Source organism: Anomaloglossus baeobatrachus, chromosome 2 (assembly GCF_048569485.1).
Source record: "Anomaloglossus baeobatrachus isolate aAnoBae1 chromosome 2, aAnoBae1.hap1, whole genome shotgun sequence".
NCBI lineage: Eukaryota > Metazoa > Chordata > Amphibia > Anura > Aromobatidae > Anomaloglossus > Anomaloglossus baeobatrachus.
This window is the reverse complement of record NC_134354.1, coordinates 307038871-307063802: the sequence shown is the minus strand read 5'-3', so window position 1 is coordinate 307063802 and position 24932 is coordinate 307038871. Positions and strand designations below refer to the sequence as shown.

At 51.5% G+C, this 24932-nt stretch overlaps 1 protein-coding gene across 2 annotated transcripts in view; it reads left to right on the top strand.

The window, feature by feature from the left end:
- Positions 1–9080: 9080 nt before the first annotated feature.
- NUDT3 (nudix hydrolase 3) overlaps positions 9081–24932 on the top strand; it is a 41222-nt gene continuing 25370 nt past the window's right edge. For both annotated transcript variants that reach the window (XM_075335875.1, XM_075335874.1), the window contains exon 1: positions 9081–9296. In XM_075335875.1, the coding sequence (XP_075191990.1) occupies positions 9198–9296 (99 nt within the window). In that variant the 5' untranslated portion in view covers positions 9081–9197. The remainder of the gene's footprint in view (positions 9297–24932) is intronic.

Sequence of the window (24932 nt, the reverse complement as noted above, 5' to 3'; positions counted from 1 at the left end):
CTTCCGTATCTTCAGCCTCATCAGATGAGGAGTTAATTTTGAAAAGTATTTGGACGACATGAAGCAGGCAAAGCGTTGCCGCAAAGAAAAAGATTCCTCTCCGATAGCAAACAGATTGACTATATTTCAGCAAAAGTTTTCAATTGCTCTCAAAGAAGTAGAAAAGTTCAACCGTTCATCATAATTGACTGTGCATGGGGTAATTCCTTTATACCCTGAAATTGTTAGAGATGTTGCACTTGTCACCACTTTGCCACCAAACCAAGTTAGTGTAGAGAGCAGGGCCGTATTTACCATTAGGCACCCGTGGTCCGGTGCCTAGGGCGGCAGATTGTGAGGGGCGGCACCTTCTGGCAGCAAAAAAAAAAAAAAAAAAAAAATTTTTTTTTTTTTTTTTTTTTTTTTTTGTGGCCGCCGAGCACAGGGAGCTGATTGACCCCGGAACTGCCGGCGCCTGCACTTCCGGGGTCACAGGCGCGCGCCAATCAGCTCCTTCCTCTGTGCTGCGTCCACTGCTGTGTGGACGTCACATGCAGAGCTCACAGCAGGACGCCGTGGAGGACGCCGTGATGGAAGCCGGTGTCAGAAGAGGATACTCACGTGAGCCAGGAAGATGGCGGCGGGCACTGGAGCAGGTAAGTGGATTCATAAGGAGCGTGGGAGTGTCTCTAATGCAGACCAGAGATCTGCGCATGCGGGGGGGAGGGAGGCAGAGGCTGAGACTGGGGGGAGGCTGGAGGGAGGCAGAGGCTGAGACTGGGGGGAGGCTGGAGGAAGGCAGAGGCTGAGACTGGGGGGAGGCTGGAGGTAGGCAGAGGCTGAGACTGGAGGGAGGCAGTGGCTGAGACTGGGGGGAGGCTGGAGGGAGGCAGAGGCTGAGACTGGAGAGAGGCAGAGGCTGAGACTGGGGGGAGGCTGGAGGGAGGCAGAGGCTGAGACTGGAGGGAGGCAGAGGCTGAGACTGTGGGGAGGCTGGAGGGAGGCAGAGGCTGAGACTGGGGGAGGCTGGAAAGAGGCAGAGGCAGAGACTGGGGGGGAGGCTGGAGGGAGGCAGAGGCAGAGACTGGGGGGAGGCTGGAGGGAGGCAGAGGCTGAGACTGGGGGAGGCTGGAGAGAGGCAGAGGCTGAGACTGGGGGGAGGCTGGAGGGAGGCAGAGGCAGAGACTGGGGGGAGGCTGGAGGGAGGCAGAGGCTGAGACTGGGGGGAGACTGGAGGGAGGCAGAGGGAGAGACTGTGGGGAGGCTGGAGGGAGGCAGAGGCAGAGACTGGGGGGAGGCTGGAGGGAGGCAGAGGCAGAGACTGGGAAGAGGCTGGAGGGAGGCAGAGGCTGAGACTGGGGGGAGGCTGGAGGGAGGCAGAGGCTGGGGGGAGGCTGGAGGGAGGCAGAGGCAGAGACTGCAGGGAGGCAGAGGCTGAGACTGGAGGGAGGCAGAGGCTGAGACTGGGGGGAGGCTGGAGGGAGGCAGAGGCTGAGACTGGAGAGAGGCAGAGGCTGAGACTGGGGGGAGGTTGGAGGGAGGCAGAGGCTGAGACTGTGGGGAGGCTGGAGGGAGGCAGAGGCAGAGACTGGGGGAGGCTGGAGGGAGGCAGGGGCTGAGACTGGGGGGAGGTTGGAGGGAGGCAGAGGCTGAGACTGAGGGAGGCAGAGGCTGAGACTGTGGGGAGGCTGGAGGGAGGCAGAGGCTGAGACTGTGGGGAGGCTGGAGGGAGGCAGAGGCTGAGACTGGGGGAGGCTGGAGGGAGGCAGAGGCAGAGACTGGGGGGAGGCTGGAGGGAGGCAGAGGCAGAGACTGGGCGGAGGCTGGAGGGAGGCAGAGGCTGAGACTGGGGGGAGGCTGGAGAGAGGCAGAGGCTGAGACTTGGGGGAGGCTGGAGGGAGGCAGAGGCTGAGACTGGGGGGAGGCTGGAGGGAGGCAGAGGCTGAGACTGGAGGGAGGCAGAGGCTGAGACTGTGGGGAGGCTGGAGGGAGGCAGAGGCTGAGACTGGGGGAGGCTGGAGGGAGGCAGAGGCAGAGACTGGGGGGGAGGCTGGAGGGAGGCAGAGGCAGAGACTGGGGGGAGGCTGGAGGGAGGCAGAGGCTGAGACTGGGGGAGGCTGGAGAGAGGCAGAGGCTGAGACTGGGGGGAGGCTGGAGGGAGGCAGAGGCAGAGACTGGGGGGAGGCTGGAGGGAGGCAGAGGCTGATACTGGGGGGAGACTGGAGGGAGGCAGAGGGAGAGACTGTGGGGAGGCTGGAGGGAGGCAGAGGCAGAGACTGGGGGGAGGCTGGAGGGAGGCAGAGGCAGAGACTGGGAAGAGGCTGGAGGGAGGCAGAGGCTGAGACTGGGGGGAGGCTGGAGGGAGGCAGAGGCTGGGGGGAGGCTGGAGGGAGGCAGAGGCAGAGACTGCAGGGAGGCAGAGGCTGAGACTGGAGGGAGGCAGAGGCTGAGACTGGGGGGAGGCTGGAGGGAGGCAGAGGCTGAGACTGGAGAGAGGCAGAGGCTGAGACTGGGGGGAGGTTGGAGGGAGGCAGAGGCTGAGACTGGAGGGAGGCAGAGGCTGAGACTGTGGGGAGGCTGGAGGGAGGCAGAGGCAGAGACTGGGGGGAGGCTGGAGGGAGGCAGAGGCAGAGACTGGGGGAGGCTGGAGGGAGGCAGGGGCTGAGACTGGGGGGAGGTTGGAGGGAGGCAGAGGCTGAGACTGAGGGAGGCAGAGGCTGAGACTGTGGGGAGGCTGGAGGGAGGCAGAGGCTGAGACTGGGGGAGGCTGGAGGGAGGCAGAGGCAGAGACTGGGGGGAGGCTGGAGGGAGGCAGAGGCAGAGACTGGGCGGAGGCTGGAGGGAGGCAGAGGCTGAGACTGGGGGGAGGCTGGAGAGAGGCAGAGGCTGAGACTTGGGGGAGGCTGGAGGGAGGCAGAGGCTGAGACTGGGGGGAGGCTGGAGGGAGGCAGAGGCAGAGACTGGGGGAGGCTGGAGGGAGGCAGAGGCAGAGACTGGGGGGAGGCTGGAGGGAGGCAGAGGCAGAGACTGGGGGGAGGCTGGAGGGAGGCAGAGGCTGAGACTGGGGGGAGGCTGGAGGGAGGCAGAGGCAGAGACTGGGGGGAGGCTGTAGGGAGGCAGAGGCAGAGACTGGAGGGAGGCAGAGGCTGAGACTGGAGGGAGGCAGAGGCTGAGACTGGGGGGAGGCTGGAGGGAGGCAGAGGCTGAGACTGGAGAGAGGCAGAGGCTGAGACTGGGGGGAGGTTGGAGGGAGGCAGAGGCTGAGACTGGAGGGAGGCAGAGGCTGAGACTGTGGGGAGGCTGGAGGGAGGCAGAGGCTGAGACTGGAGAGAGGCAGAGGCTGAGACTGGGGGAAGGCTGGAGGGAGGCAGAGGCTGAGACTGGAGAGAGGCAGAGGCTGAGACTGGGGGGAGGTTGGAGGGAGGCAGAGGCTGAGACTGGAGGGAGGCAGAGGCTGAGACTGTGGGGAGGCTGGAGGGAGGCAGAGGCTGAGACTGGGGGAGGCTGGAGGGAGGCAGAGGCAGAGACTGGGGGGAGGCTGGAGGGAGGCAGAGGCAGAGACTGGGAAGAGGCTGGAGGGAGGCAGAGGCTGAGACTGGGGGAGGCTGGAGAGAGGCAGAGGCTGAGACTGGGGGGAGGCTGGAGGGAGGCAGAGGCAGAGACTGGGGGGAGGCTGGAGGGAGGCAGAGGCAGAGACTGGGGGGAGGCTGGAGGGAGGCAGAGGCAGAGACTGGGGGGAGGCTGGAGGGAGGCAGAGGCAGAGACTGGGGGGAGGCTGGAGGGAGGCAGAGGCAGAGACTGGGGGGAGGCTGGAGGGAGGCAGAGGCTGAGACTGGGGGGAGGTTGGAGGGAGGCAGAGGCTGAGACTGGAGGGAGGCAGAGGCTGAGACTGTGGGGAGGCTGGAGGGAGGCAGAGGCTGAGACTGGGGGAGGCTGGAGGGAGGCAGAGGCAGAGACTGGGGGGAGGCTGGAGGGAGGCAGAGGCAGAGACTGGGGGGAGGCTGGAGGGAGGCAGAGGCTGAGACTGGGGGGAGGCTGGAGAGAGGCAGAGGCTGAGACTGGGGGGAGGCTGGAGGGAGGCAGAGGCAGAGACTGGGGGGAGGCTGGAGGGAGGCAGAGACTGGGGGGGAGGCTGGAGGGAGGCAGAGGCAGAGACTGGGGGGAGGCTGGAGGGAGGCAGAGTCAGAGACTGGGGGGAGGCTGGAGGGAGGCAGAGGCAGAGACTGGGGGAGGCTGGAGGGAGGCAGAGGCTGAGACTGGAGGGAGGCTGAGACTGGGGGGAGGCTGGAGGGAGACTGAGGCTGAGACTGGGGGGAGGCTGGAGGGAGGCTGAGGCTGAGACTGGAGGGAGGCTGAGACTGAGACTGGGGGGAGGCTGGAGGGAGGCAGAGGCAGAGACTGGGGGGAGGCTGGAGGGAGGCAGAGGCAGAGACTGGGGGGAGGCTGGAGGGAGGCTGAGGCTGAGACTGGAGGGAGGCGGAGGCTGAGACTTGAGGGAGGCAGAGGCTGAGACTGGAGGGAGGCTGAGACTGGGGGGAGGCTGGAGGGAGACTGAGGCTGAGACTGGGGGGAGGCTGGAGGGAGGCTGAGGCTGAGACTGGAGGGAGGCTGAGGCTGAGACTGGGGGGAGGCTGGAGGGAGGCAGAGGCAAAGACTGGGGGGAGGCTGGAGGGAGGCAGAGGCAGAGACTGGGGGGAGGCTGGAGGGAGGCTGAGGCTGAGACTGGAGGGAGGCTGAGGCTGAGACTTGAGGGAGGCTGAGGCTGAGACTGGAGGGAGGCTGAGGCGGAGACTGGGGCAGGCTGAGGCTGGGGGGAGGCAAAGGCTGAGACTGGGGAAGAGAGGCTGATGCTGAGGGAAGATAGAGGCTGATGCTGGGGGAGAGAGGCTGATGCTGGGGGCGTGGGAGAGAGGGGCTAATGCTAGAGACAGAGGACAAGGGATGAGGGATAGTGCAATGACAAAATCGATTGGGTGGGGGGAGTGTAAGGACTCAGAATAAGAGGGGGCAGCATTGGGAGCTCATTGTGAAGAAGGGGCAGCATGTGTGGGATCAGTATGGAGTGGAGCAATGTAGGGGAGTCAATATCAAGAGTGGGGTAGTGTGTGTGTGGGGGGTCTCAGCATAAGCGTTAGTGTGGTGGTCTTAGCATGAGTGGGGCAACATGAAGGTCTCATTATGGAAAAGAGGAAGGCAGCATTAGGAGCTCATGGAGAGGGACAGCATGCATGGGACATTGTGAGAAGGGGGCAGCATGCATGGGACACTGAGGAGGGGGCAGCATGCATGAGACATTGTGAGGAGGGGGCAGCATGCATGGGACATTGTGAGAAGGGGGCAGCATGCATGGGACACTGAGGAGGGGGCAGCATGCATGAGACATTGTGAGGAGGGAGCAGCATGCATGGGACATTGTGAGGAAGGAGCAGCATGCATGGGACATTGTGAGGAGGGAGCATCAAGCATGAGACATTGTGCGGAGGGAGCAGCATGCATGGGACATTGTGAGGAGGGAGCAGCATGCATGGGACATTGTGAGGCGGGAGCAGCATACATGAGACATTGTGAGGAGGGGGCAGCATGCATGAGACATTGTGAGGAGGGAGCAGCATTCATGGGACATTGTGAGGAGGGAGCAGCATACATGAGACATTGTGAGGAGGGGGCAGCATGCATGAGACATTGTGAGGAGGGAGCAGCATGCATGGGACATTGTGAGGAGGGGCAGCATGCATGGGACATTGTGAGGAGGGAGCAGCATGCATGGGACATTGTGAAGAGGGGGCAGCATGCATGGGACATTGTGAGGAGAGAGCAGCATGCATGGGACATTGTGAGGAGGGGGCAGCATGCATGGGACATTGTGAGGAGGGGGCAGCATGCATGGGACATTGTGAGGAGGGGGCAGCATGCATGGGACATTGTGAGGAGGGGGCAGCATGCAAGGGACATTGTGAGGAGGGGGCAGCATGCAAGGGACATTGTGAGGAGGGGGCAGCATGCAAGGGACATTGTGAGGAGGGGGCAGCATGCATGGGACATTGTGAGGAGGGGGCAGCATGCAAGGGACATTGTGAGGAGGGGGCAGCATTCATGGGACATTGTGAGGAGGGGGCAGCATGCATGGGACATTGTGAGGAGGGGGCAGCAAGCATGGGACATTGTGAGGAGGGAGCAGCATGCATGGGACATTGTGACGAGGGAGCAGCATGCATGGGACATTGTGAGGAGGGGGCAGCATGCATGGGACATTGTGAGGAGGGGGCAGCATGCATGGGACATTGTGAGGAGTGGGCAGCATGCATGGGACATTGTGAGGAGGGGGCAGCATGCATGGGACACTGAGGAGGGGGCAGCATGCATGAGACATTGTGAGGAGGGGGCAGCATGCATGGGACATTGTGAGAAGGGGGCAGCATGCATGGGACACTGAGGAGGGGGCAGCATGCATGAGACATTGTGAGGAGGGAGCAGCATGCATGGGACATTGTGAGGAAGGAGCAGCATGCATGGGACATTGTGAGGAGGGAGCATCAAGCATGAGACATTGTGCGGAGGGAGCAGCATGCATGGGACATTGTGAGGAGGGAGCAGCATGCATGGGACATTGTGAGGCGGGAGCAGCATACATGAGACATTGTGAGGAGGGGGCAGCATGCATGAGACATTGTGAGGAGGGAGCAGCATTCATGGGACATTGTGAGGAGGGAGCAGCATACATGAGACATTGTGAGGAGGGGGCAGCATGCATGAGACATTGTGAGGAGGGAGCAGCATGCATGGGACATTGTGAGGAGGGGCAGCATGCATGGGACATTGTGAGGAGGGAGCAGCATGCATGGGACATTGTGAAGAGGGGGCAGCATGCATGGGACATTGTGAGGAGAGAGCAGCATGCATGGGACATTGTGAGGAGGGGGCAGCATGCATGGGACATTGTGAGGAGGGGGCAGCATGCATGGGACATTGTGAGGAGGGGGCAGCATGCATGGGACATTGTGAGGAGGGGGCAGCATGCAAGGGACATTGTGAGGAGGGGGCAGCATGCAAGGGACATTGTGAGGAGGGGGCAGCATGCAAGGGACATTGTGAGGAGGGGGCAGCATGCATGGGACATTGTGAGGAGGGGGCAGCATGCAAGGGACATTGTGAGGAGGGGGCAGCATTCATGGGACATTGTGAGGAGGGGGCAGCATGCATGGGACATTGTGAGGAGGGGGCAGCAAGCATGGGACATTGTGAGGAGGGAGCAGCATGCATGGGACATTGTGACGAGGGAGCAGCATGCATGGGACATTGTGAGGAGGGGGCAGCATGCATGGGACATTGTGAGGAGGGGGCAGCATGCATGGGACATTGTGAGGAGGGGGCAGCATGCATGGGACATTGTGAGGAGGGGGCAGCATGCATGGGACATTGTCCTCACATCATGCTGCTCCCTCCTCACAATGTACAGATCATATTTCATAATCGAGGAAGGTGTGGTGGATATACAGTAGTTTATAAGGGAGGGCAGTGTGGTGTTTATTAGGGGCAGTGTCACAGTCACAGTATATAAGTGGGGACGGTGTGGTGGGAATATTTTATACTCATGCTATGTTTTGATGTGCCTGTGGTGATTCCCATTGGGGGGGGGGTTCGTTTCTTATTGATACTTTTTAAAGTGTGCTACAGAGTAGATCTGCCTTAAACAGATGTCGTGTGCGAAAACTCAGTTTTACGTTGTCACTAAGGGGCGCGACCACTTAAAGTGCCTAGGGCAGCACGAAGGCAAAATACAGCCCTGGTAGAGAGGTTCTCTAGCCAATAATATAGTCAGATTTGAGGTCATCTATGAAGGAGAATCTGATGGAGGCCATACTATTTCTCAGAACAAATTCATAGACTGCACAAATTTTATTCCATACATCTTGGTTGAAAACTGTTTCTTTTCCTACTTACTGCATAGTGTATTGCATACTTACAATTTATTAAAGTTTTTTGTGTTCTAAACTTGTACTCCAATAAATAGATTTATGTTCTATCTAAACAGGTTGTTTATAGCATCATAATAATGATTGAACGCCTGATGTTACCATTTTACTACAGTAAATGTATCACAAACAAGAGTCATGTATGAGGGAGTCGGAATCAGGAAAATTGAGGAGCGAAAGGTTTGGTTTACCGACTTCACAGCCCTGGCCATGACAACCCATTGGCACCCCGTGATCGCTTCACAAAGCTGATCCCGCTCCCCGTCGAAGCGCATTAGATAGCTCTGTCAGAGTTTGACCTGATCTGAGGAGTTAAAAGGAGCAGGTGGATCTCCAACCCACCTGCGCTTGTTAGCCTCACATGTCTGCTGATCAGATCAGCAGACATGTGCGGGGATTATCGCAGGCTTGCTGTGGGAGCCCGCGATGATGGGACAGACATGGCAAAGGACGTACTAGTACGTCCTTTGTCGTGAAGGGGTTAATATCTTACAGGTGTCATTGTATTGCATTGTGTACTTAGAGTAAATTCTCTTTTCTCTCCTCTATGAACAAACAGGAAATCACTTTTCCCACTCAAATCCTGACCCAGCTGTTCCTTTCCTCCCTCCCCCTAGTGAATTTTGCAGTGAGAACCATGAAGGGAAAAGAGATTCAGCTAGTCTGATTTTAATCGGGTGATGGCATAGACCTAATGAAAAAGAGAAAAATTAACTGAGTAGACAGGCAAAACGAACAATTGTGAGTATATATATGATATTTGCACTATAGTAAGAGAATAAACATTTTAATGATGGTGCGTCTTTAAAGGCAAAAAATAGCTTTTTTTATGGTGCCATTTTAAGAATTTTCCACAAAAAAGCAAGATACAACATAACGTATCTTTAATGCACCAACAACTTAGCATTCCTCACACATATATACGGCAAGTGGACCCTTCAGAACACACTGTATTTTCTGTATAAATTGTCAGTTGTCAGACCAGTGTAAACAAAGTCGTAGGTGGCTGCCTGTTTCACTAGCAAGTGAGCCCTGCAGGAGAATGTGGGCACTCTACGTCTCTTTATACAAGTTTGTCTTCTACAAAATGGCCGCCCTACAAGAAGTTCCTCATTGGGTCTCGTTTGTGTCGCTCTAAGCCAGAAGCAGAGCAGCCATAGCACAGGCACAGTCTGCCTAGCTCCTTTCGGGACTGCCGACACTGGCGGAGGGAATCGGGAACGGAAGTGACGGGGGAGGAATAGGATGATGAAGCTGAAGAATAGCCAGACCCGGACGTATGATCGGGACGGGTACAAGAAGCGGGCAGCGTGCGTGTGCTTTCGGAGCGGGGCCGAGGATGAAGTGTGTATACTCCAGTGGGCTGCCTTCGGGTAGGGGAGGGGTGTATGGAAATAATGCGCTCTGTACACAATGGATGTAGTCAGTTATGAGGGAAGGTAGTAATGGCTCGGGTCTGTACTGTGAGCCGGGAATCACCGGCATGGAGTGCAGTGTACGTTCATGGTTCGTGTGCACCGCTATCCAGTCTGCCTGTGCTCGTCCCTGTGCCACGCTCCTTCCATGCTCTTTTCTTTCTACTGCTGTACAGTGACCACCATTCCAGTGGCTCTGTCTGGGAAGATTCAGTGTGTGACATAGTTATGTTAAGAGTGCTTCCATACTCACGCCACAAGCAGTGCTGCCAAAGAGTGCTTCCATACTCACTCCACAAGCAGTGCTGCCAAAGAGTGCCTCCATACACACTCCACAAGCAGTGCTGCCAAAGAGTGCCTCCATACACACTCCACAAGCAGTGCTGCCAAAGAGTGCCTCCATACACACTCCACAAGCAGTGCTGCCAAAGAGTGCCTCCATACACACTCCACAAGCAGTGCTGCCAAAGAGTGCCTCCATACACACTCCACAAGCAGTGCTGCCAAAGAGTGCCTCCATACACACTCCACAAGCAGTGCTGCCAAAGAGTGCCTCCATACACACTCCACAAGCAGTGCTGCCAAAGAGTGCCTCCATACACACTCCACAAGCAGTGCTGCCAAAGAGTGCCTCCATACACACTCCACAAGCAGTGCTGCCAAAGAGTGCCTCCATACACACTCCACAAGCAGTGCTGCCAAAGAGTGCCTCCATACACACTCCACAAGCAGTGCTGCCAAAGAGTGCCTCCATACACACTCCACAAGCAGTGCTGCCAAAGAGTGCCTCCATACACACTCCACAAGCAGTGCTGCCAAAGAGTGCCTCCATACACACTCCACATGCAGTGCTGCCAAAGAGTGCCTCCATACACACTCCACATGCAGTGCTGCCAAAGAGTGCCTCCATACACACTCCACATGCAGTGCTGCCAAAGAGTGCCTCCATACACACTCCACATGCAGTGCTGCCAAAGAGTGCCTCCATACACACTCCACATGCAGTGCTGCCAAAGAGTGCCTCCATTCACACTCCACAAGCAGTGCTGCCAAAGAGTGCCTCCATACACACTCCACAAGCAGTGCTGCCAAAGAGTGCCTCCATACACACTCCACATGCAGTGCTGCCAAAGAGTGCCTCCATACACACTCCACATGCAGTGCTGCCAAAGAGTGCCTCCATACACACTCCACATGCAGTGCTGCCAAAGAGTGCCTCCATACACACTCCACAAGCAGTGCTGCCAAAGAGTGCCTCCATACACACTCCACAAGCAGTGCTGCCAAAGAGTGCCTCCATACACACTCCACAAGCAGTGCTGCCAAAGAGTGCCTCCATACACACTCCACAAGCAGTGCTGCCAAAGAGTGCCTCCATACACACTTCACAAGCAGTGCTGCCAAAGAGTGCCTCCATACACACTCCACATGCAGTGCTGCCAAAGAGTGCCTCCATACACACTCCACATGCAGTGCTGCCAAAGAGTGCCTCCATACACACTCCACATGCAGTGCTGCCAAAGAGTGCCTCCATACACACTCCACATGCAGTGCTGCCAAAGAGTGCCTCCATACACACTCCACAAGCAGTGCTGCCAAAGAGTGCCTCCATACACACTCCACATGCAGTGCTGCCAAAGAGTGCCTCCATACACACTCCACATGCAGTGCTGCCAAAGAGTGCCTCCATACACACTCCACATGCAGTGCTGCCAAAGAGTGCCTCCATACACACTCCACATGCAGTGCTGCCAAAGAGTGCCTCTCCATAGACTCCACAAGCAGTGCTGCCTATGGAGTGCTTACCCCAGCCCCGAGCAGTGCTGCCTATAGAGTACTTTATCATCCACATACCCTCCAAGAGCAGTGCTGCCTGCAGAGTGCTTCATCAACAACACCCCCTCCACAAGTATTGCTGCCTGTGGAGTGCTTCCTCACCCACGTCCCCAGCGCAAGCAGTGCAGCCTGCGGTGTGCTTGCTCACCGAAATACCCTTCACGAGCTGTGCTGCTTGAGGAGTGTTTAATCACCCACACATCCTCTGCACGAGCAGTACTGCCTGCGGAGCGCTTCCTCACCCACATACATAGTCAGCCACCAATTCTGTAAGTTCTCCCACTTAAAAAGATGAGAGAGGCCTGTAATTGACATCATAGGTAGACCACAACTATGGAAGACAAAATGAGAAAACTAATTCAGAAAATCACCTTGTCTGATTTGACAAGATTTTATTTGCAAATTATGGTGGAAAATAAGTATTTGGTCAATAACAAAAGTTCATCTCAATATTTTGTTATATATCCTTTGTTGGCAATGACAGAGGTCAGATTTTTCTGTAAGTCTTCATAAGGTTGGCACACATTGTTGGTGGATGTTGGCCCATTCCTGCATGCAGATCTCCTCTAGAGCAGTGATGGTTTGGTACTGTCACTGGGCAACATGGACTTTCAACTCCCTCCAACGGTTTTCTATGGGGTTGAGATCTGGAGACTGGCTAGGCCACTCCAGGACCTTCATACGCTTCTTAAGCCTGCTTTACACGTTGCAATTTCGCATACGATATTGTATGCGATTTGCAACGCCCCCATCGTATGTGCAGCACGTTCAATTTGTTGAACGTGCCGCACAAACGATTAACCCCCGTCACACATACTTACCTTCCATACGACCTCGATGTGGGCGGCGAACGTCCTGGAGTGGGAGGGACGTTCGGCGTCACATCGACGTCACGCGGCAGCCGGCCAATAGAAGCGGAGGGGCGGAGCTGAGCGGGACGTAAACATCCCGCCCACCTCCTTCCTTCCGCATTGCTGGCCGAGAGCCGCAGGACGCAGGTAAGATCTGTTCATCGTTCCCGGGGTGTCACACACTGCGATGTGTGCTACCCTGGGAACGCTGAACAATCAGACGTTCAATTCTAGAGAAATGAACGATGTGCATGCGATGAACGTTTTAACGTTCAATCGCAATCGCACGTACCTGTCAAAAAACTGCAATGTAACTTACAGTGCCGGATGTGCGTCACTTACGACGTGACCCCGCCGACACATTGTAAGATGTATTGCAGCGTGTATAGCGGGCTTTACGCTCATTCATTGCCCTGGCAATGTGCTTGGGATCATTATCATGCTGAAAGACCCAGCCACGTTTCATCTTCGCCTTGCTGATGGAAGGAGGTTTGTGCTCAGAATCTCACGATACATGGCGACATTCATTCTTTCATGTACACGGATCAGTCTTCCTGTTCCCTTTGCAGAGAAACAGCCCAAAAGCTTGATGTTGCCACCCCCATGCTTCACAGTAGGTATGTTCTTTCGATGCAACTCCGCATTCTGTCGCCTCTAAACATGAGTTGTGTTTCTACCAAACAGTTCTATTTTGGTTTCATCAAACTACTGTATGACATTCTCCCAATAATTTTGTGGATAATCCAAATGCTGTCTAGCAAATCTCAGACGGGCCCAGACATGTACTCGCTTAGGCTAGTTTCACACATCCGGCTTTTTGCCGGTTCCGGCGCACGCCAGTACAGTGTATACAGTACAGTGGCAACGCCGTAATTTCCTGGTCACATTCTCCGGTCACATGACAGCACGTGACTGGCGCTTGTCGCGCTGCCACTGTACACACTACTGGCGTGCACCATAACCGGCAAACCGGCGAAAAGCCAGATTTGTGAAACTATCCTTAAGCAGGGGAACACGTCTTGCACTGCAGGATCAGAGTCCCTGGCGGAGTAGTGTGTTACTGATGGTAGTCTTTGTTACAGTGGTTCCAGCTCTATGCAGGTCATTCACTAGGTCCCCCCTTGTGGTTCTGGGATTTTTGCTCACCATTTCTTGTGATCATTTTGACCCCATGAGGTGAGCTCTTGCATGGAGCTTCAGATCGAGGGAGATTATCAGTGGTCTGGTATGTCTTCCGTTTTCTTATTATCGCTCCCACAATTTCATCACACCAAGCTGCTTGCCTATTGCAAATTCAGTCTTCCCAGCCTGGTGCAGGGCTACAATTTTGTTTCTGGTGTCCTTCGACAGCTCTTTGGTCTTCACCATAGTGGAGTTTGAGTGAGACTGTTTGAGGTTGTGGACAGGTGTCTTTTATACTGATAACAAGTTCCAACAGGTGCCATTACTACAGGTAATGGGTGGAGGACACAAGAGCCTCTTAAAGAAGTAGTTGCCGTATTTTTCGGACTATAACATGCACCGGACCATAAGACGCACCCTGGTTTTAGAGGAGGAAAATAAAATTTTAAGCAAAAAATGTGGTCATGACACACTGTTATGGGCCTAGGATCCGCTGCTGACACTGTTATGGGGGTAATGTCCTCAAATTCTCTACTAAGGTACCCCATCCTGGTAATGATCCTCGTGCCTTGTATATGATCCCCATCCTTGTATATATGTCCCTCATCTGATATAGCCCCCCATCCTGTCGTATGCCCCCCCTCCTGTCGTATGCCCCCCCATCCTGGTGTATGCCCCCCCCATCCTGGTGTATGCCCCCCCCCCATCCTGGTGTATGCCCCCCCCCCATCCTGGTGTATGCCCCCCTCCCATCCTGGTGTATGCCCCCCTCCCATCCTGGTGTATGCCCCCCCCCCCATCCTGGTGTATGCCACCCCCCATCCTGGTGTATGCCCCCCCCCCATCCTGGTGTATGCCCCCCCCCCCATCCTGGTGTATGCCCCCCCCCCATCCTGGTGTATGCCGCCCCCATCCTGCTATATCTAGCCCCATCCTGCCATAGAGAGCCCCATCCTGCCATAGAGAGCTCCATCCTGCTTATAATATACCCCCATCCTGGTATATACCCCATCCTTCTATATGGCCTGTATCCTATGGCAGAGAAAAAAATAAACGTTTATACTCGCCTTTCCTCACTCCCTGCAGCATCGATCATCTTCCTCTCTGTGTCAGCAGCAGCGCCGCTGACCTGTGTGGAGCCTTTCCCCTGCAGCATTGCGATGTCCTCCTGTCTGCCTGCCCGCTGATGTGTGTGGAGACTAGCGGTGCACATAGGGATGACGTCATCGCTGTGCTCACCGCTCTCTACACAGATCAGCTGGTTGGCAGACAGGAGAACATCGCGATGCTGCAGGAGAACAGTGAGTATACCGTACTTATTCACTGCCTTCCGCGCTGATGATGATGCGCGGGGGGCAGTGAATACAGCCGCACATGATCACGCCAGGCTGTAGTTGCCAGGGGTGATCACGCGGGCCGGCGGTTTACTATGCGCGCACCCCCCGCCCATCATCCCACCCACCTGTCAGCGCCGGCTTCAGCGCTGAGAGATGATGGGCGGGAGGATGGGCGTGCATATGAAATGAGCGGGCCCACGTGGTCACGTCAGGCGCTGCTACAGCCTGCTTATGACGCCGATGACCCATTCCACCGCAGCACCCTCATTCCCCGCAGCCCTACATTTAGACTAGAAGACGCACCCCCCTCTTTCCCAACATACAGTACAGACCAAAAGTTTGGACACACCTCATTCAAAGAGTTTTCTTAATTTTCATTACTCTAAAAATTGTAGATTCACATTGAAGACATCAAAATTATGAATTAAAACGTGGAATGAAATACTTAAAAAAGTGTGAAACAACTGAAAATACGTCTTATATTCTAGGTTCTTCAAAGTAGCCACCTCTTGCTTTGATTACTACTTTTCTCACACTTGGCATTCTCTTGATGACCTTCAAGAGGTAGTCACCGTAAATGGTCTTCCAACAGTTTTGAAGGAGTTCCCAGAGATGCTTAGCACTTGTTGGCCCTTTTGCCTTCACTCTGCGGTCCAGCTCACCCCAAACCATCTCGATTGGGTTCAGGTATGGTGACTCTGGAGGCCAGGTCATCTGGCATAGCACCCCATCACTCTCTTTCTTAGTGAAATAGCACTTACACAGCCTGGAGATGTGTTTGGGGTCAATGTCCTGTTGAAAAATAAATTATGGTCCAACTAAACGCAAACCGGATGGAATAGCACACCGCTGCAAGATGCTGTGGTAGCCATGATGGTTCTGTATAACTTCAATTTTGAATAAATCCCCAACAATGTCAGCAGCAAAGCACCCCCACACTATCACACCTCCTGCTCCATGCTTCACGGTGGGAACCAGGCATGTAAAGTCCATCCGCTCACCTTTTCTACAAAGACACGGTGGTTGGATCCAAAGATCTCAAATTTGGAATCATCAGACCAAAGCACAGATTTCCACTGGTCTAATTTCCATTCCTTGTGTTCTTTAGCCCAAACAAGTCTCTTCTGCTTGTTGCCTGTCCTTAGCAGTGGTTTCCTAGCAGCTATTTTACCATGAAGGCCTGCACAAAGTCTCCTCTTAATAGTTGTTCTAGAGATGAGAAGGTGTGTCCAAACTTTTGGTCTGTACTGTATGGGGGGGGGAAAGTGCGTCTTAGGCTATGTGCGCACATTGCGTATTTACATGCAGTTACGCTGCGATCTGCACCGCAGAGTAACTGCATGCGTCCTGTGTCCCCAGCAAAATCTATGAAGATTATGCAGGAGACGTGCGCACGTGGCGTATTAGAGCGCAGCGCTTCGGCTGCTGCCCGAAGCGCGCATTCTAAGAAGTGACATGTCACTTCTTTTGTGCGTATTGGTTGTAATGTCGGTCTCTCTCTCTGTCTGTCTGTCGGTCTCTGTGTCTCCCTGTTGGTCGGTCTCTCTCTGTCGGTCTATCCCTCTCCCCCCTCTCATACTCAACGAGAAAATGCCTGCCACCCATTATTCAATCTCGTATTCCCTGCTTCCCCCCGCCCACCGGCGCCTATGATTGGTTGCAGTCAGACACGCCCCCATGCTGAGTGACAGCTGTCTCACTGCAACCAATCACAGCCGCCAGTGGGCGGGTCTATGTAGTGCAGTAAAATAATTTTTAAAAAAACGGCGTGCGGTCCCCCCCCAATTTGATACCAGCCAGGGTAAAGCCACATGGCTGAAGGCTGGTATTCTCAGGATGGGGAGCCCCACGTTATGGGGCGCCCCCCAGCCTAAAAATATTAGCAAGCAGCCGCCCGGAATTACCGCATGGATTAGATGTACCTGGCTCATCCAGAACTACCCTGGTGCGGTGGCAATCTGGATATTAAGGAATTAATGGCAGCAGCCCATAGCTGCCACTAAGTCCTAGTCAATCGTTGCAGGCGTCTATGAGACACCCCCAATGATTAACCTGGTGAAAGTAAATAAACACATACACCCGAAAAATCCTTTATTTGAAATAAAAGGCAAAAACCTCTTTCACCACTTTATTAAAATCCCCAAACACACCTCCAGGTCCGGCGTAATCCACGAGGTCCCGCGACACATCCAGCTCTGCTACATGAAGCTGACAGAAGCGGCCGTACAACACCGCCGCTCCTGTCCGCTCCATGCAGAAAATGAAGTGAATCGCGCTGTCAGCGGGGACGTCACTGAGGTAATGCCTGTGTGTGTGCGGTGATGATGAGGGCTGTAGTGTCGGAATGTGTGCGGGGATGTCGGGTTGTGTGCGGGGATGTTGGCGGTAATGTCGGGATGTGTGCGGGGATGTCGGAGGTAATGTCGGGATGTGTGCGGGGATGTCGGAGGTAATGTCGGGATGTGTGCGGGGATGTCGGAGGTAATGTCGGGATGTGTGCGGGGACGTCTCTCAGTTACCCGCGGCCACAGGTCTCGGGTGGAGGACTCGAGCTGGCCGCGGGTAACCTGAGTGACTGCACCGGTGATCGCGCGGCTCACTGCAGTCACTCAGATTTGCGGTCACAGGTGAGTCCTTCACCTGTGACCGCAAATCAAGCCACGGCACACGCACAGAGCCGCGCGATCACAATGAAGTCGGGTGAAGTTCACCCGAGTTCATTCTGATCGCACGGCTGTTTCCCGCAGCCAGCCATGTGCTCTTTTTGACATTCCGGTCCCAGTCGGCTCTGCTGCAAGTCTATGGGGATGCAGCAGAGCCGAGTGGGACCGCACTGTCAAAAATGTGCGTTCTGGATGCTTTTCCCATGGCAGAGCAAGCATCCAGAACGCATGAATTCTGCAGGAATGTGCGCACGTTGCGTTCTGCCGAATGCGGCTCAGAACGCAGCTTTTCGGCTGCGCTCTGAGACGCACATGCAGTGACTATTTTACGCTGCGTAATAGAACGCAACGTGCGCACATAGCCTTATAGTCCGAAAAATACGGTACATGTCTGTGAGAGCCACAAATCTTGTTTTTAGGTGATTAAATACTTATTTTCCACCATAATTTGCAAAAAAAATCTTGCCAAATCAGACGCGGTGATTTTCTGGATTTGTTTTCTCATTTTGTCTCTCATAGTTGTGGTCTACCTATGATGTCAATTACAGGCCTCTCTCCTCTTTTTAAGTCGGAGAACTTGCACAATTGGTGGCTGACTAAATACTTTTTCCCCCTATTGTATTTCTCTGCCAGAGCTGTCAACTTAAATGACTCCTTTAAATCTGCATTGTGGTTTTTCATTTATTTATTTCGTTACCAGTGACAATGCTCTTGTGTCTGGCTGGAAAGACGGACACAGTCAGAAAGTACCGTAGGTTTCATAGAATTTTCAGCAAAGACAAATATGATTAAACTCGGCTGGGTATATTGGTCACACAGAAGAAAAAAATATTTGGGGGGCCGCATTCTTTACAGGACAAAGTGACATTTTTAGTAATACCATATACAGTGCTGGCCAAAAGTATTGGCACCCCTGCAATTCTGTCAGATAATACTCAGTTTCTTCTTGAAAATGATTGCAATCACAAATTCTTTGGTATTATTATCTTCATTTAATTTGTCTTCAATGAAAAAAAAAATTGTCATAAAGCCAAATTGAATATAATTCCACACCAAACATAAAAAGGGGGTGGACAAAAGTATTGGCACTGTTTGAAAAATCATGTGATGCTTCTCTAATTTGTGTAACAGCACCTGTAACTTACCTGTGGCACCTAACAGGTGTTGGCAATAACTAAATCACACTTGCAGCCAGTTGACATAGATTAAAGTTGACTCAACCTCTGTTCTGTGTCCTTGTGTGTACCACATTGAGCATGGAGAAAAGAAAGACCAAAAAAACTGTCTGAGCACTTGAGAATCCAAATTGTGAGGAAGCATGAGCAATCTCAAGGCTACAAGTCCCTCTCCAAACACCTCAAAGTTCCTGTGTCTACGGTGCACAGTGTCATCAAGAAGTTTAAAGCCCATGGCGCTGTGGCTAACCTCCCTAGATGTGGAAGGAAAAGAAAAATTGACGAGAGATTTCAACGCAAGTTTGTGCGGATGGTGGATAAAGAACCTCGACTAACATCCAAACAAGTTCAAGCTGCCCTGCAATCCGAGGGTACCACAGTGTCAACCCGTACTATCCGTCGGCATCTGAATGAAAAGGGACTGTATGGTAGGATACCCAGGAAGACCCCACTTCTTACCCCGAGACATAAAAAAGACAGGCTGGAGTTTGCCAAAACTTACCTGAGAAAGTCTAAAACGTTTTGGGAAAAATGTTCTCTGGTCAGATGAGACAAAAGTAGAGCTTTTTGGGAAAAGCCATCAACATAGAGTTTACAGGAAAAAAAAAAGAGGCATTCAAAGAAAAGAACACGGTCCCTACAGTCAAACATGGTGGAGGTTCCCTGATGTTTTGGGGTTGCTTTGCTGCCTCTGGCACTGGACTGCTTGACCGTGTGAATGGCATTATGAAGTCTGAAGACTACCAACAAATTTTGCAGCATAATGTAGGGCCCAGTGTGAGAAAGCTGGGTCTTCCTCTGAGGTCATGGGTCTTCCAGCAGGGCAATGACCCAAAACACACTTCAAAAAGCACTAGAAAATAGTTTGAGAGAAAGCACTGGAGACTACTGAAGTGGCCAGCAATGAGTCCAGACCTGAATCCCATAGAACACGTATGGAGAGATTTCAAAATGGCAGTTTGGAGTAGGCACCCTTCACATCTCAGGGACCTGGAGCAGTTTGCCAAAGAAGAGTGGTCTAAAATTCCAGCAGAGCATTGTAAGAAACTCATTGATGGTTACCGGAAGCGGTTGTTCGCAGTTATTTTGGCTATAGGTTGTGCTAAGGGTGCAAATACTTTTGTCTGGCCCATTTTTGGAGTTTTGTGTGAAATGATGAATGATTTGATTTTTGTTTCATTCTCTTTTGTGTTTTTTCATTGCAAGCAAATTAAAAGAAGATAATACCAAAGAATTTTGTGATTGCAATAATTTTCATGAAGAAACTGAGTATTATCTGACAGAATTGCAGGGGTGCCAATACTTTTGGCCTGCACTGTATATTTTTTATATACACCTTAAGATTACCTTTTTTTTAAAAATTTTGCTTGCTTTTTTAATTTTTTTTTTTTTTTTTAACCCCTTCAGCCCCCGGGCACTTTCCGTTTTTGCGTTTTTGTTTTTTGCTCCCCTTCTTCCGAGAGGCGTAACTTTTTTATTTTTCCATCAATCTTGCCATATGAGGGCTTGTTTTTTGCGGGACGAGTTGTACTTTTAAATGAAACCATAAGTTTTACCATATAGTGTACTGGAAAATGGCAAAAAAATTCCAAGTGCGGAAAAATTGCAAAAAAAGTGGGATTGTACAATAGTTTTTGGGATATTTTATTCACCGTGTTCACTATATGGTAAAACTGATGTGTGGGTATGATGCCTCAGGTCGGTGCGAGTTTATAGACACCAAACATGTATAGGTTTACTTGTATCTAAGGGGTTAAAAAAATTCACAAGCTTGTCCGAAAAACGTGGCGCACGTTTTGCGCCATTTTCCAAAACCCGTAGCGTTCTCATTTTTCAGGATCTGAGGCTCATTGATGGCTTATTTTTTGCGTCTTGACCTGACGTTCTTAACGGTACCATTTTTGCGCAGATGCTACGTTTTGATCGCCTGTTATTGCATTTTGCGCAAAATTTGCGGCGAACAAAAAACGTAATTTTGGCGTTTGGAATTTTTTTGCCGCTACGCCGTTTACTGATCAGATTCATTGATTTTATATTTTGATAGATCGGGCATTTCTGAACGCAGCGATACCAAATATGTGTGTATTTTTTATTTTTTTAACCCTTTAATTTTCAATGGGGTGAAAGGGGGGTGATTTGAACTTTTAGGTTTTTTTATTTTTTTTTTTAATTTTTTAAAACTTTTTTTTTTACTTTTTTTTTTTTTATTTTACTAGTCCCCCTAGGGGGCTATAGCGATCAGCAATCCGATCGCTTTGCACAATCTGCAGATCTCAGCTACAGAGCTGAGAACTGCAGATTTGCTGCTTCACTTTCAATGCCGGCTGTATTCCGGCATTGAGAGGAAGTGACTCATGTTAGCCACAGGCGTCATCACATGACCCTGTGCTACCATGGCAACCGCCGAAAGTCACGTGATCATGTCACGTGACTTCCGGCGGGGGCGGGGTAAGTCACTGTCATGGCGGCGCCCATATACATATCGCTGCCAAGACTTTGGCAGCGAAATGTAAGGGGTTAATGGCCGCGGGTGGAAGCGATTCCACCCGCGGCTAGCAGGCACACATATCAGCTGTTGATAACAGCTGATATGTGCGCCGATCGCCGCCGGCGGCAGGGGGCGGGGCTTACCGGAACACGATCCATGACGTATCTAGTACGTCATGGGTCGTTAAGGGGTTAAAATGGCATTGGCATTCATCGTATGGGTTATAGTACGGGTTTATAACATGAATAGTTACGGATGTGACGATAACATGCACTTTTTTGTTTTTCAGTTGATATATATAAAAAAGCATTTTTAATGGTAAAAATAAATTTCCATGCTTTATTTAGAATGTATTTTTTGTACATTGTATCCCTTTTTGTAAGTAATATTATTTTACAATTAGCACCATATAGTCATTTTGGCCAACATCTTGTGGTAATTTTTCCATGGGGTTCTCATCTTGTAGTAATGTCCCCATCTTGGTCCTCATCCTGTAGTAACGTGCCCATTCTATTCCACTTGTAGTAATGTGCCCATCCAGGTCTTCACCTTGTAATAATGTGCCCCTCCTGGTCATCTTCTTGTAGTAATCTGTCAATCATTGTTTCCATCTTGTAGTAATGTGCCCATCCTTGTCCTCATCTTGTAGTAATGTGCCCATTCTTGTCCCTTGTAGTAATGTGACCATTTTGGTCTCCATCCTGTAGTAATGTGCTTCATCCTGGTACCCATCCTGTAGCAATGTCTCCATCCTGTAGTAATGTGCCCCATCCTGGCCTCCATCATGTAGTAATGTGCCCATCCTGTATGTGCTCCACCCTGGTCCCCATCCTGTAGCAATGTCTCCATCCTTGTCCCCATCCTGTAGTAATTTGCCCATGCTGGTTACCCATCCTGTAGTATTGTGCCTATTCTGGACCCCCATCCTGTAGCACTGTCCCCATCCTGTAGTATGGTGCCCATTCTGGATAAACCACGGAGTTTTGAGGTATAAAGATTAAAATACAATTTTATTATGACAATTAGTTAAAAAGGTACATATAAATAGCATTAGCACATGACACGACTGAATAAATATGTAAAGATTAAGTATACAATTATGGAAGTACGGTGGGTGGGCAAGCATACATAACTGGATATTTACCCTTTATCCTGGCACACCAATGCCGAAATAACCCCTGGATAGACAGATTAGCAGCATCAGGGAAAGGGGTAGCTGTTGTGAATGTTAGTTATGTTTTGGCTGCTGGGAGGCTCACTCTGGTGGCCAGGAATGGTTTGGACTTGGACCAGGTGTGTTAATGGGTGTTTCCTTTGCTAACTCTCTGCTTATTTAAATCCTGGTCTGATAGCAGGCTGTGCCGGATGTCAGTTGTTCTTTGTATCACCAGCCTGCTTCATTCTGCTCCACACCACTTCTACCCCAGATAAGTGCTTGCTCTTTATTTATTGTTTGGTTCTTTTGCTCTTGTCTGGGCTTGTCATTTGCTGTGGTTGTTTTCAGTTTATTTGCATGCAGGGATTTTCCACCTCAGTTGCTTGGCTGGGGAACTCCCTGCAGTTCTGTTTGGAGTATAGCTCCTTTGGTTCCATGTGTTTGTGGCTTGTTGAATTTGTAATGATTCTTGTTTTCTGTTTATTGGTATGACAAGAGCACCTGGTATAGGACGGAGTTCAGATCGTGCGATCTGAGGGCCTTTTTGTACTATCAGGAATTTGGAATTTTGCAGGGTTTTACTCTGGCCACCATCAGTCCCTTTCCTGTCCTTTCCTATGTTAGTCAGTGGGGGCCTCACCTTTTGCTAATCTGTCATCTATCTGTGTATTGTGTTTTCCTTTATCACTGCAGTCTTTGAATGTGGGGGGCTTGCTATTCTTGTCTATTTTCTGAGGCAGAGAGTTATTCATCTTTACTTCCTTTAGGATAGTTAGTTCTCCGGCTGGGTTCGCGGTGCACAGGATGTTAGTTCACCCCTCGGCTACTTCTTGTGTTGATGGTTAGTAAGGGGATGGTGGCCAGATTAGTTGCCAATGCTCTTGTCGCCTTTTAACAATGATTTGTGGTGGTCTTCCATGGTTCCGGATCATAACAGGTAGCATAGCAGGATATACCTAAGGCACCAGTAACAGCAGCTTGCCGGTGGAGAGGAAGCTCCGCGTGGAGGACCCGACGTACGTTTCGCGATAGATTATGGTCGCTTATTCATGGGTAGGGGTGCTCAGGTGTGTCGGCAGGACCCTTTTGTATCCATAGTGATGATCACATGATCGTCACTACGTCCAATGCGGTTGGACTTACACGGCGCATGCGCAGGCGCGTCACCCCGTCATATACACCCCACACGGCGTCAGAGTCCACGTGTGCTCCCGGAAGTCCACAGGTAACCATGGAGACCGATAAACACACATTGGAGTTATATAGACACCGCAGGGGGGCAGGGAGGAGGCGACACGGCCGCGCATGCGCGCATCCAACCACATCTATAAACCACATATGGACAACAAAATAAGGTAACGTATATCCATTTACACATGAAACATAGCACGTATCAAATCACATAACATAAATGAATTCTTGAATCAGCGGACATCATGTTGTGGACGTTCAGAAATGCGGACTATGTTCCGGGCAATTAGAAACGATTTCATACATAGACGTAGAATGGATGCTGCCAGACACAAAGGAGCACAGTAAGTAAACAGATAAATAATTTTTTTTAAAAACAAGACCCCCAGAATTTATGATGATGATACAATTTTATAAAAAAGACGAAAAACTCAAATTTTCATTAAGTCCCTTGGGGCTCAGAGTGTCAAGTGTCACTATCCATTTAGCCTCTCTCTGGGCCAGCATCTTCTTCATGTTACCACCTCTGATGCCCCATGTATGAGATCAATTCCAAGAACCTTTAAGAGACCGAGCATCACTATCATGAAATTGCCTGAAATGTCGAGGCAAAGTCTTCAAAGAGGTCACATCCACTGCCGTTTTTGCTGCGCAAATGTCTCACATGCTCCCTTACTCTCACTCGAAGTTCTCTTGAAGCGAGACCGATATAGATATTTGAGCACCTGCATGTAGCATAATAGATAACATAAGAGCTACCACATGAAATATATTGATTATTGTTGAACTCACGGGTCCCATCACTAGATTTAAATGTGGAGCATCGAGAGATATTCGCGCATGCAAGGCAATGGCCGCATGGATATGACCCCTTAATTGGTCGACTATGGCCAAACAGGCCTCTAGTCCTAGGGACATAGTGACTCTGCACAAGTAAGTCACTAAGGTTCTTGGAACGTCTGGGGGTCATTAATGGTCTTTCAGAGAGGCTCGAAGATAATCCTATCTCAGATTTCAGAATGGACCAATGTTTGGTTATGATGTCACGCATGGTATCCCACTCTGAATTAAAGGTGGAAATAAAACGCACTGGTTCACCACCTACACTTGCTATTCTACTACTAGATTTTTGTAATAGCTGACCACGAGACTTTGTTTTGGCTCTATTGTTTCCTTTCTTTATTGACCGATGGCTATAACCTCTCTGGAAAAATCTCTCACGTAGATCACCGGCCTGTCCCTCAAATTTCTCCTCCGTGGAGCAGATCCGCTTTACCCTGAGTAACTGGCCAACCGGGATGGCTTGTATCGTAGACATATTATGAGCAGAGGAGGCATGCAGTAATGAATTCACTGCTGTCTCCTTCCTGTACACATCAGTCTGGAGAAGGCCCGAAGAGTCCACCTCCAGACTGATATCCAAAAATCTATTTTCTGTGTGCTAGTTCTATATGTCAACTTAATGTTTCTTGTGTTGTTATTTAGAGAACCTATGAACGATCTGAGCTCCTCCATTATGCCCTGCCAGAAAAAAAGTAAACCATCGATGTAGCGGAGCCACATATGCACATGGTGCGAGGCCTGGGCGCCCCGACACTCAAATATATCCCTCTCCCAGTACCCTAGGAAAAGATTTGCGTGTGAAGGCGCACAGGCCGCGCCCATGGCTGTGCCCCGCCTCTGAAGATAAAAAGAATCTTTAAACGTAAAAAAAATGATGTGCCAGGACATAATGAAGGAGCTCCA